Here is a 12,284-nt window from a genome sequence, read left to right as displayed (position 1 = left end):
CCGAAGGCAGATGCTTAACAACTGAGCCACCCAGGCATCCCTAAAAAGTCTCAATTTTTTTAAAAGATTTTATTTATTTATTTGACAGAGAGAGACAGTAAGAGAGGGAACACAAGCAGGCAGAGTAGGAGAGGGAGAAGCAGGCTCCCCGCTGAGCAGGGAGCCCGATGTGGGGCTCGATCCCAGGACCCTGGGATCATGACCTGAGCTGAAGGCAGACGCTTAATGACTGAACCACCCAGGTGCCCCTCAATGTTTTAAGGACTGTGTTTACTCTTTCACTGGTGAAGTATGAGTCCACTTTCATTCTTACACAGATGAATTAACCAGTTTTGCCAAAACTGCTTTTTAAAAAACATAATTTAAAAAATTTAAAATTGTGGTAATAATACACACATAACATAAAATTTGCCGTCTTAACTGTCTTTAAGGGTACTCTGCAGTGGTATTAAATTCACCTTGTTGGGCAGCCATCCCCACCATCCCTTGCCAGCAGTTATTTTTAAACCCATCAGAATTGAACCAAATTTGGCAAAATGTTAACACATTTTATAGCTTATTTTCAGACTCATGTGCCAAATGCCACTTGTTTTTAAGTAAGCTGTCTCTTCTCCACGGATTTCCAGTGCCACCTGTGACAGGTGCGGAATTAGCAAATACACCCAGGTCTGTTTCTGGCCTCTTCTTTTCCGTTGGTCTGTCTGTCTCTGCCACACTGTCTTACCTAGTGGAGCTTTAGAGTATGTGTTGGCATCTGGTAAGGCAATCTCCCATCTTATCTGTCTTTGAACTGCCCAGGCTCTTGGTCTTTTGCTCCTCTTTAGAAATTTGTAAATCTCACTGGTTTATCCTGTTGTGATTTTTGAAAGTGAAATTGCATTCAATTTTGAAATTGAAATTGACAGTCCTAGAGGAACCGACATCATAATGATGCTAAGAGTTTCTGTTGATTTACATGATAGTATCTGATTTATTTAAATCTTTTAAAATAGCTTTCAGTAGTTCTGTAATTTCTCCATTAAGGTCTTTAGATATCTTTTGTTAGAGAATTACTTTTTTTTCCTGTTGTATTGAGATAGAATTGACCTACAACAGTGTAGAAGTGTAAGGTGTGCAGGATGATGACTTGATAGATGTATATATTGCATAACGACCACCACGATAAGTTTAGTTAACCTCCCTCACTTCAGACAGTTACAAAAACAATTTTTTCCTTATGATATGATGAGAACTTTTAGAATTTATTCTTTTAGCAACTTTTAAATATGCCATAAAACATTGCTAACTATAGTCATCATGTTGTACATTGCGTCCCCATTAAAAATTTTTATGTTTCTCTCTGCTGATGCACAGAAATGACAAAACTTTTGTCAACTGTTGTATCTTGCAACTTTACTAAAATATTTTAACTCAGAAGACTCTACTGATAATTTGAATTAACTATAATTCAAAGTTGTCTGTTACTCTTCACGTCTACCTAGAAATTAATATCTGTGAATAGCATTTTTTAAAAGATTTTACTTATTTGAGAGCGGGAGAGTGAGCACAAGTAGGGGGCAGGGGGTGAGGGATGGGGAGAGGGAGAAGCAGACTCCCCGCTGAGTAATGAGTCCGATGCGGGCCTTGATCCCAGGACCCTGGAATCATGACCTGAGCTGAAGGCAGAGGCTTAACAGACTGGGCCACCCAGGGGCCCCTGTGAATAGCATTGTAATTTCTTTCTTTTTTATTCTTACGCATCTTCTTTTTATTGCCTTATTGTAGTGGCTAGGACCGCCTGTGCCATGCTGAATGCAAGTGGTGACAGCTGGAATATTATTTTTTCTTATTTTTTCCTTGATTTTAAAAGGAGTAATTATTAAATGTTTCACCTTAAGTATGGGTGACTGTTTGGAACCTTTGGCCTTGCTAACAAATCCTAATTTTATTCCTAGTATTCTGGGAGATTTTTTTTTTAATTGTGTATAAAAATTGAATTTTATTGAGAGCTTTTTCTGTATTAAGAGCCCATGTTTTGTTCTCCTTTACTTGTTAATGCAGTTAATGACCTTAATTTTCTGATGATAAGTTCACCACATTTCTAGGCTTAAGTCATAGTTAATGCAATTCTCTCTCTCTCTCTCTCTCTCTCTCTCTCTCTCTCTCTCTCACACACACACACACACACACACACACACACACACACACACACACACACACACACACACACACACACACACTGCTGAATTTAGATGGCCAGTGGTTAATTTAAGATTTTTGCATCCATGTTTGAGTGAGATTGGTCTATAATTTTTTCATATTATCTTGACCTGGTTTTTTTATATTAAGTATCTAACCTCATAAGGATGGGATTGGGATGGTTTCTTTTTCTGTTCTCTGAAAAAAATTATGTAAAGTTAGAATTATTTTTTCCTGAATGATTAACCATGTGTCTATAAGAATATCTAGGTGAAATATTTAATTTATGGGAATATTTTAAACCACTGACCAGTTTCTTATAATTGTTAGAGGATCAGTCAGGTTTTCTATTTTTCTTGATTCAGTTTTGGTAAATTTATGATTTTTTCAGGAGTTTGTTCATTTTATTTATTGTCAAACTAATTGTCATAAAGTTGCTTATAATATCCCTTTTAGTATCTATGGCATGTTTAATTTTTTACCTTCTGTATTTCTAATATTCTTTTTTTCTTGATCAGTCGTGCAGAGATTAGTTTTATTTTCAGAGAATTTTAATTTTATTATTAGTATTATTTTTTGTAAGAACCAACTGTCCTCCCCTCCTCCCCCTTGGAAACTTTTTTCCCCCTAAGGTGTGTGTCACATTTATGTTCACATCTATCAGTTGAGCCTCTAGAAGACCACAGGTGGAACCTGAGTGTTCACTTGGCTGGTGAAGATTTCGGGTTTACCTCTCATGTTCTTTTGCAGGATCTTGTGTGCTGAATCAGCCAGCAACTTTCACTTCGATTGTCTAGACTTTGACTCCATGATGTTTGGTGCTGTCCCAGCCCGCCGCCTCTCCACAGCCTCCTCAGTTACTAAACCTCCACACTTCATCCTCACCACTGACTGGGTTTGGTACTGGGCTGACGAGTTTGGTTCTTGGCAGGAATATGGAAAACAAGTAAGTGTCATGGAAAGAGGGCAAGTGTTTTCCCCCAAGGGTCCATGATGGAGGAGCTGTTCCAGACATGAGCATGAGGATTGTTCTGGAGAGTCCTTGTAGAGTCCTTGACAGAGCCAGAGATCCCCAGATCCCCCTATGACTCACTTGCTTTTGGGGGAATAAGGGAAAAACTAGTGAATTGTTTCTTTGTATGAGGTTCTGTCTTTGTGTAGGTGTCTGTTGGCCTCATGAGAACTGAATGACTAAATTATAGTAAGATGACTTTTCTTCATTGGTTTTGTTAAATGGCGTAGAAAGATGCCATTTAACTGATGCCTCTCTTACTGTCAAACAGGGAGCTCCAGAGGAAGTGCCTGTGTGTGCCGGAGAGTTTGTGTAGCTGTACAATAAACTTTTAAGGCTTTTTGAAGGTGGCTTTCTGCCTTCTCTGTAGCAGTAACTTCACAGAATGTGGGCAAGTGTAAGAAAATGGATTTATTTCAGGTATTGATTTGGAATCTGTATCTAATAACTGCTGCTGTCAATTATTTGAAGATGTTCATGGCTGGATCAGATTAGCGGGAGCCCCCTGGTCACCTGTAGAGGTACAAGGATAGGGAGGTCACCATGTCCGTAGGGACAGCTTTCCAAAATGAATATTGGGATATGTGGTCTGATAGACATTTATACTCTTCCAGGTTGTAAGAGGCTATATTAAAGCCTGAGATTCTTGTTCTTGTCTGCACCTGGAATGTCTTCTTCTCTGGGAACACTGTAATGAGAGTTGCATGAAAGCAGGGAGTTAGGTCTTTCTTGTGCCATCAGTGTGCCCCCGTGTGGAGGATAGTGCCTGTACCTAGCAGGTCCTCAGGGCACAGACGCTGGCTGAAGGACGGAGTATTTGTCTGTATTTGTCTGTATCTGTATTGCCCTCTAGATAGTTGGTCATGGTCACTTTCAGCAGGGGCCTCACTTGAGCCCTCATCTGCTTCCCCTCCACATCCTCCAGTGCCTGCCTTTCCTTGGTGGCTGTTCCGTCTGCCCTCTTTCCCACCCGTCTCCCCCTCTTGAGCATCCTGGGGTTTCTTCTGGCTTCCTTGCCATGTGGATTTGTTCAAGGAGGCTCCCCGGCATTGCTCTTGGTTTGGTCAGGAGCAGGAGGGGAGAGGCCGTGCCTGGCATGGAGGAGCAGGAGAGAATGCAGGGGCTGGTTATGCTCCATGAATGGAGCTTAGCTTACCTGGTGACATCATGGAGGAACACATGGCAGGTGAGAAGCACTTAGCAAATGTGACAACCTCTCACATTTTGTTTTGTGATTTGTCCCCCTTCTTGGGGAGCTGAGTGGGATGACACGAGACCCTAGGGACACCTCTGCAAAATTATGTTTCCCCAGGTGACTTTGCAAACTGGATTGTCACGACTTTAGGAAGTGGGGGCCTTTCTCCTCCAAACAACCCATACTTCGGGCTTCCCCTTTTTCTTTTCTATGCTGCTACTTTCTTGAAGTATAGTCAGTATATAACCTCTTTTAGAACAGTGAGGATCTCTGGGAATGACCTGTATTTGGGTATCATTGATGCACCACATGATGCTGGGGTACAGATGCACATGTGTGGACTCAGTGACTTTTGGTTGTATGGTCTCATTTGGTACCATCAGCTGGATCCTCTCATAGGGCGGCCTATCCATTCTAGCTTTTCCTTTCCCTCACACACTTATGGTGTCACCCCATATTTGGATTTCTTTCCTAGTTTTCTGCTAATTGCCAGTTGAGGATCATTTTCTTTTTTTATTCAGGGAAGCTAGGTTCTTTTCTGCCTGAGCTCAGGATGTACAGCCCAATTTCAGGTCCAAATTGCCTCCACCCTATATTAATTTCCCGAGGCTGCCATAACAAAGTACCACAAACTGGGTGGCTTGGAACAACAGTGATTCATTGTCTCACAGCTGGATGCTGGAAATCAAAACCAAGGTGTCGGCAGGGCCATGTTCCCTTTGAAACCTGTTAGGAATCATACTTGCCTCTTCCTAGCTTCTGGTGGCTTCCCTGGCTTGTGGGTGCTTTGGTCCAGTCTCTGCCTTGTCATCAAGTGGCCTTCTCCCTGTGTCTGTTTGCACATGGCATGGCCGTTCTCTTACAAGGACATAGGTTATGTGGGTTAGGAGCCCATCCTACTCCAGTATGATCTCGTCTTAACTAATTACACCTGCAGTGAGGTCAAGTTTTGAAGCACTAGAGTTAAGACTTCAGCTAATCTTCTTTGGCGATGGGCGTGGCACAATTCAATTCATCACCTAATCTTGGGTATAAAGGTATTACTAGTCTTGGCCCACTGAATTTTCCTGTGTTAACCTTGACCTCCCTGGGGTGTTGGGCTCCAGGATGCCTTACCCTGACCTGTATCCTCTTTGGATCATTCTCAACAGGCTTCTCATGTCAGTTGATCTTTGGCATTTTTTTTTTTTTTTCCCTTTCCTGTGATCTTTGCCTTGATCTAAAACCTCTACAATTGCCCTCACCCTTTTGTACCTGAACAACCCATCCATCTTTACTGGAAAGGAAAGACCCCTGTTTATTCCTCTACTTGCCAGGATCTGACTTCTGTTCCTGTTACTTGTCACTTTTCATGGAGTGCCCGTAGGAGGTGGGACCCTGCCGGGCACAACCCTTGCTGTGCTATAGACTCTGGCAAAGGGTCAAGGGCCCAGGTGCCAAATCTTGTGGCATTTCCAGACTTCGCCCACTCCCTCCTCACTCCTGGCTGTCTTGCTCCTTCTGTCTCCTTCATGGGCCTGCTTCTTTCCACTCTCCTTCGTGAATGTTGGGGTGTCCCAGAGTCCAGCCCATGCCCCCATTCTTCTGATGTTAGTGGCCACCTTAAGTGATCTCTACACCTCTGTCTCCAGACCAGAGTCCTCTTCGAACTTCAGGCTGGTATATCTAGTACCCGCCTGATATTTCTGTGGCACCTTTGCATTTTGTTCCAGGCACTGTGCTAAGTGCTCTGCATGCCTTGTTTTTAATGATTCTCCCAGCCCTTTAAGGATGGGATGGCACTCTTGGATCATGATGGGGTATGATTTAAGTTTGTTACTGTTCCTATTACTGTTCTGTTGAGATCATTTGAGGTTTAGAGAGGTTAAAATAACCTGTTGCAGTTATAGAGGAGCCAGAATTCAAACTCAGTCATCCCCAAATCTTAGATGTCCTATGGGTAATTGGAGAGAAGATATGGATCAAAATGGATAATTCAGAAATAGAAGAGCTCTCCATAGGCCCAAGAAAAGGACAGAGGAGGACTATGCTCTGAAGGGTGGTGGGTACAAGAATGGGCAGAGAAGGGGCAGCTGTGCTCAGGCCATCCCTCCAAGCGGATTGGAGAATTCAGTGTTGGTGTTCACCTTTATTTGAATGGTTATGTCATCCATTATGAGTAATTTGAATGCTCCTTCTTCTTTTGCTGCCATACACTTATCCTGGTTAGTAGGACCTGCATTTACTATTTTCCTGGGCAGCTTTTAGGAGGCATTCGTGTTGGCTTCTATTCTGTGCCCCCCTCTCCTGCCACACCTCTGCTCCCTGGCTCCTCTCTCCCCGCGCCCCTGCTTCCCCCATGACATGGATATCCACCTCGGGCATGTCTGCAGTGTGGTGGGGATGGCACCCAGCAGCTTTCTTCATCATTGTAGGTTCTTGCCTTCACGAAGTCTCTGGCTTTCCCCTGTAGGGCATGGAGCACCCCGTGACCACTGTCAGCAGCAGCGATTTGGAGAAGGCCTACCTGGCATACTGTGCACCAGGCTCTGATGCCCAGGCAGCCATCCTGAAGTTCCAGGCCGGAAAGCACAGATACGAGTTAGACTTCAAAGGTACGTCCTGACCAGCTGCCCTCACCCAGCAGGGCTTGGCCATCTGTTGGCTCTGCCTTTTCTGCCTTCGCCCTGGAGAAGGTCCACGTACACACAGAAGACCAGGAAGAAAAGGAAGGGGAGGGAGTCCCTGTTCCTGAAGTGCTGTCCACCTGGAAGGGGAGACAGACCTATAACCAATGATGGCAGCCCAGGGGGGTGGAGGAGAAGCTGCCTGGGGAGGGGGAGGTGAAGGGAGAGGAGCCTGAGGAAGGACAGGAGCCCGAAGTGTGAAGAACAGGCCGGGTCCGCGTTTGTGCAGTGGTGCTGGTCTTGTAGGCCGTGGACAAGTCCCTCTGGTCCCAGGGTTAACCTCAGTCCCTGACTGATGTCCTAGCTGTTCTGCTCTGTGCTCTGCCTCGTCCTCCCAGCATAGCAGCTCCATGTTGTCTTCTGTCGGCACCTGTGGCCTATGTGGGCTCCAGATGGAACATGTGCTAGACACACACTTTGATTAAAAGTTGCTGGAAGCAGATTATCCTGTGCCTGTGGTGTCCCGACACTGAGCTTTCAGTGATTTGTCCTGGTTGCCTTTGCAGACAGATAGAAACAGACCAGATACCCTTTGGCCAGTTCATCTAGTGACTGACTTTGGAGGTTTTTTTTTTTTTTTTAAGTTTTAGTTTTTTCTGTGGCTTCTTTTAAGCCATTTCCTTATGGATTTATCAGTTCAGCTCTGTTTAATTCAGTGTTGCCTTACCTTTTAAACTCTGAATCCTTCTGAACATGCAGCACCTTTTGAGGGAATTCACTGGGCCTTCCTGTAAATATGGTTTGCTGTTTTCTCTATTTTTGTGGACCTTCTGTGTGGAGGGCAGCAAAGTATATGTGGTGAGTTATCCTAAAACCCCTTGACCTGCCCTGCTGTGGTTTTGTAGTGCTTATCATCTTGCTGAAGGTAGGATCGCTGCCTCCTCAGTGTGCCCTTCCAGAGAATGTAAAAGCATGTTCTGCTCTGCAGGGACAATTTCTTACCCACTTTCGGCATCTGCTGGAGAACACCAGCTGTAGGTCAGGTGGTTCGCAGTCCGTAGTCTGATAGATAAAAATGCACGAAAGGGGACGGCAAGCTACGTGAGGATCTAGTCTAAGCACCTGTCGGACTGTGGCTGGCAACTGGTTGAAATACTCCTTTTAAATATCTGGAAAATAGCAAAACCAGAAATGTCAGATGCAGCCTTTATCATTCTCAACCTAGGCTGCATCCCCAGGGGACATAACAGAGAATCAGGATAAGGGTGGGGAAAAAGCACATGCGTGCAGTTTTCTGCAAACTGCAGGAAAAGGTGTGTTCACCCAACACTGACCCAGACTCACTCAATTCTTTTTGTTGGTGGTGGATCCCAGCAGCTACAGAAGTAGTTTGAGGTGAGTTAGGTTCCCATCTCACTGAGAGGTGTAGTGAAAGCAAGTCTCAGACCCAAATTTGCCAGACACATTTATGAACTAAATATTATTAGGAAACAAGTACAGTTAAGTGCACACAGCAGGTCAAATGATTGGTTCTGTAGGATTGAGGAAGACTCAGTGCTGTCATTTTAGGGACTTTTGTCCCAAGCATTGCTCAAGGCCACTGCCAATGCCAAGATTCCAGAGGCAGAACTCCGACATCTGTTAGCTGGCATCAGAAGGGTAGAATCCCTAAGGTCACGCTTGTTTAGGGACGTAGCCTAGTGTATCCCTGCTGAGGGTAAGTTAGGGGAAAAGTCTTACTGTTTCCTGTCTGTAGAAGGGTAGGGAGTGGGTCTCACATATATTTAGCTAGTCTGCATGTCTTAAGTAGTTTCACCAGTGAAAACCCATTTGAGATTTATCATAATGTCAGTCAACAGGCCAATAAAAACCCATGTAAGTGTGCTAATCATTGATGGGATTTGAGTGGTGGACAATAGTAGGGCTTGTGGTAGCCATGTCTGGTGCATGGGCTCCTGATTAGAATGTGGAGGACCCCTGTGAGTGCCGATCTTGATGACCACTTGGGTGACAGCATGACGGACACATACCTCGGTGATCACACAGTGTATGCTCAAATGCAGTAACATAAGTTACAGAAACCTAAAAATTAATATTAAAATGTTTTTAAGTGGAAAAAAAAACTGGTTTTGTACTCTAAGTGCAGAAAGTAAGACATTACAGGGTTTTCCTGGTGGCTAGGGACACGTAATTGAGCTCATAGGTATTTGTGATTTTTCAACTCGGGGGTCGGTGTCTCCTCAACCCTCAGGATGAACCTGAGGATCTTGGGCGTGGGCATGGGGCCAGAATTTTGGGGCAAGAATTTTGTTTATTAAAGATGGTACAGGTTTAAAATGGTTGGGAAATACTGCTGTGGAGTCGGTTTAGTCAAATTTTAAAAAGCCATAAGAGTAAAATTATTATACTAATTCTAAATCCCACTGGCTCAAGATGTGGTAATTTGGTCTCAGGCTGGGCTGAAGCTTTTTTTATATCCAAGTTGGGAAAAATTGCTAAGCAAAATAATAGTTTAAACAAGATTGGAAGGAACAATTTAAAAGTACTCATGTATAATTGATACATCAATTACTCATCATTCATGTGTTCATTAAACCCAGTCTCCTAAGGATACCTATTTTCTTTATGAATATTTGAAATGTGAAAATTGCCTAATTTTTTTTAACATACTGATTCTAGGCTTTACACTTTTGGATTAGTTTCCAACCCATTTAGCTTGTATTTATAAAACATTGCTGTCCTGTGTGTGTATATGCATTTGGTGGTTTTTTTTTTTTTTTTTTTCAGTGTTTGTTCAGAAAAACCTGGTCTATGGCACAGTCAGAAAGGTTTGCCGGAGACCCAGATATGTGTCCCCGCAGGAGGTGAAGGTGAAGCAAGCCTGGTAGGTGGCGTGTGTACCGGGTCAGGTGTGCTCTGCTGCACATACAGAAAGCCTCCTCAGACTGGCTAATGCAGTAAGAGGGTTTGTTGGCTTGTGTCACCAAATATGCCAGTGCTCTATCTCCAAGTGCCTAGCCCCACCCCCCAGTACCTTTGTACTTTCCTTCACTTAATACCATAGTGCTGGTGTTAATATCAGTGTTCCAGAAAAGGCCTGAGAATTCATGAAACTGGAAAATCAGGGTACACTTAGCACATTTCAGTGAGAGAAGTATTAGGATGGATCATAAGATGATAAATATAATGCAGGTTTATAGAGAGAAAGATGTCAGAGTATTCTAATTGTGGTGTAGACTAATTTTTTTTTAAGATTTTTTTTTTAAATTTATTTATTTGACAGAGACAGAGATAGTGAGAGCAGGAACACAAGCAGGGGGAGTGGGCGAGGAAGAAGCAGGCTTCCCGCTGAGCAGGGGATCATGACCTGAGCCGAAGGCAGATGCTTAAGGACTGAGCCACCCAGTTGCCCCTAGACTAATTAATTTCTAATTAAAGCATTAAGGTGCCAAACCAAATGCAACATGAAATAAAGGGAAAAAAAACTAAGACACTGGAAAAAATCGTATAATTAGATTTTTTAAATTAACATATAATGTATTATTTGTTTTAGGGGTACAGGTCTGTGATTCGTCAGTCTGACACAATTCACAGTGCTCACCACAACACATACCCTTCCCCAGTGTCCAGCACTCAGCCACCCCATCCCTCCCACCCCCCTCCACTCCAGCAACCCTCAGTTTGTTTCCTGAGATTGAGTCTCTTATGGTTTGTCTCCCTCTCTGGTTTCATCTTGTTTCATTTTTTTCCTCTCCTCTCGTATGATCCTCTGCCTTGTTTCTCAAATTCCACATATCAGTGAGATCATGTAATTGTCTTTCTCTGATTGACTTACTTCACTTAGCATAATACCCTGTACTTCCATCCACGTTGTTGCAAATGGCAAGATTTCATTTTGATGGCTGCATAATATTCCCGTGTGTGTGTGTATGTGTATGTATGTGTGTATGTATGCATGCCATATCTTCTTTAGCCATTCATCTGTCGATGGACATCTAGGCTCTTTCCATAGTTTAGCTATTGTGGACATTGCTGCTGTAAACATTGGGATGCACATGCCCCTTTGGATCACCACATTTGTATCTTTGGGGTAAATACCCAGTAGTGCAATTGCTGGGTCATAGGGTAGCTCTGTTTTTAACTTCTTGAGGAACCTCCGTACTATTTTCCAGAGTGGCTGCACCAGCTTGCATTCCCACCAACAGTGTAGGAGGGTTCCCCTTTAATTAGATTATTTAAAAAAGATTTATTTATTTGAGAGAGAGGGTGTTTGTGGAAGGGGGGAGGGGTAGAGGGAGAGACTCTCAAGTAGACTCCACACTCAGCACAGAGCCCGACGTGGGGCTCGATCCCACGACCCCTAGATCATGACCTGAGCTGAAATCAAGAGTGGGACGCTTAACTGACTGAGCCACCCAGGCGTGCCCCGTATAATTAGATATTTTAACTGTAAGTTTGCAAGTGGTGTTACTGAGTCATAAAGATATTCTTGTGCAGATTTTTCCAGAAACCAAAAAACTTCTTCCTGACTTTAGACTATAGTTTAGAGAATGATTAGGGAACAGTAATAATCTCACTTCTCATATTTTCCCTCTGTTTCCATCTTCAAGTGATTGTATCTTTTTTATAACTTAGAAGGGATCTTTTCAGTAGCTCTTTGGGTTTTTCTGTTTTTAGAGTCAGATTTTGTCACTGGTAGTGTAAGCTGCAGTCTTGGCTTCTAACAAAGCATGTTGCTCTTTGTTCTCCGGTTGCATCATGAATGAATGCCAGCTCCGATGCTGAGTCACCTGTGGCAGTTGGACCGCTGGCATCTATGTGCCACGAGCTGGGAAAGGCTTGGAGCCAGAGCATCATCTTTGTGGGTAGAAGATTTGTGATACACAATTACAAGGCTGCTTGTTGTGATCTACAAGCCAGTCTAGGCTTGAAGCTGGCTCATCAGTTTGTATCTTCAGTCGAATAGTTGAATCATAGACCTGAGTGTTTGAAAATGTTGAAGTAATAGAAAAATAATGGAATTATATACCAATAGAAAACACCCTTGTATTTCATGGTTTTATGTACTTGAATATCATGGGATACCAAAAACCCAAACATGGATGCTGCAGGCACTAAGTGGCCAGCTTCATCCTCAGGGCGGGTTCCCGTGTGACTACCAGAAGTCACGAGGGGAGCCCCTGTCTTTGTAAGCATTTAGGAGCAGGAGAGGGCCCTCCTGCAGCTGATGGGGCATATTTATGAGCTTGGCTCTGATCAGTCCCCCTCTGAACCAGTAGTTTTAGGCTGAGTG

At 43.5% G+C, this 12,284-nt stretch overlaps 1 protein-coding gene across 1 annotated transcript in view; it reads left to right on the top strand.

The window, feature by feature from the left end:
- Positions 1-12,284, top strand: part of PARP12 (poly(ADP-ribose) polymerase family member 12) — a 38,766-nt gene that overhangs the window by 16,922 nt on the left and 9,560 nt on the right. Inside the window, exons 6-8 of the mRNA XM_028106269.2 lie at positions 2,929-3,124; positions 6,838-6,979; positions 9,779-9,875. Of these exons, the coding sequence (XP_027962070.1) occupies positions 2,929-3,124; positions 6,838-6,979; positions 9,779-9,875 (435 nt within the window). The remainder of the gene's footprint in view (positions 1-2,928; positions 3,125-6,837; positions 6,980-9,778; positions 9,876-12,284) is intronic.

The sequence above is a fragment of the Eumetopias jubatus genome, unplaced genomic scaffold, assembly GCF_037043125.1.
Source record: "Eumetopias jubatus isolate StellerSeaLion01/CBP00866 unplaced genomic scaffold, mEumJub1_p1.0 scaffold_14, whole genome shotgun sequence".
In the NCBI taxonomy this organism is placed as follows: Eukaryota; Metazoa; Chordata; class Mammalia; order Carnivora; family Otariidae; genus Eumetopias; species Eumetopias jubatus.
The sequence above is the reverse complement of the archived record's forward strand: the minus strand, read 5'-3'. Positions and strand labels throughout refer to the sequence as shown.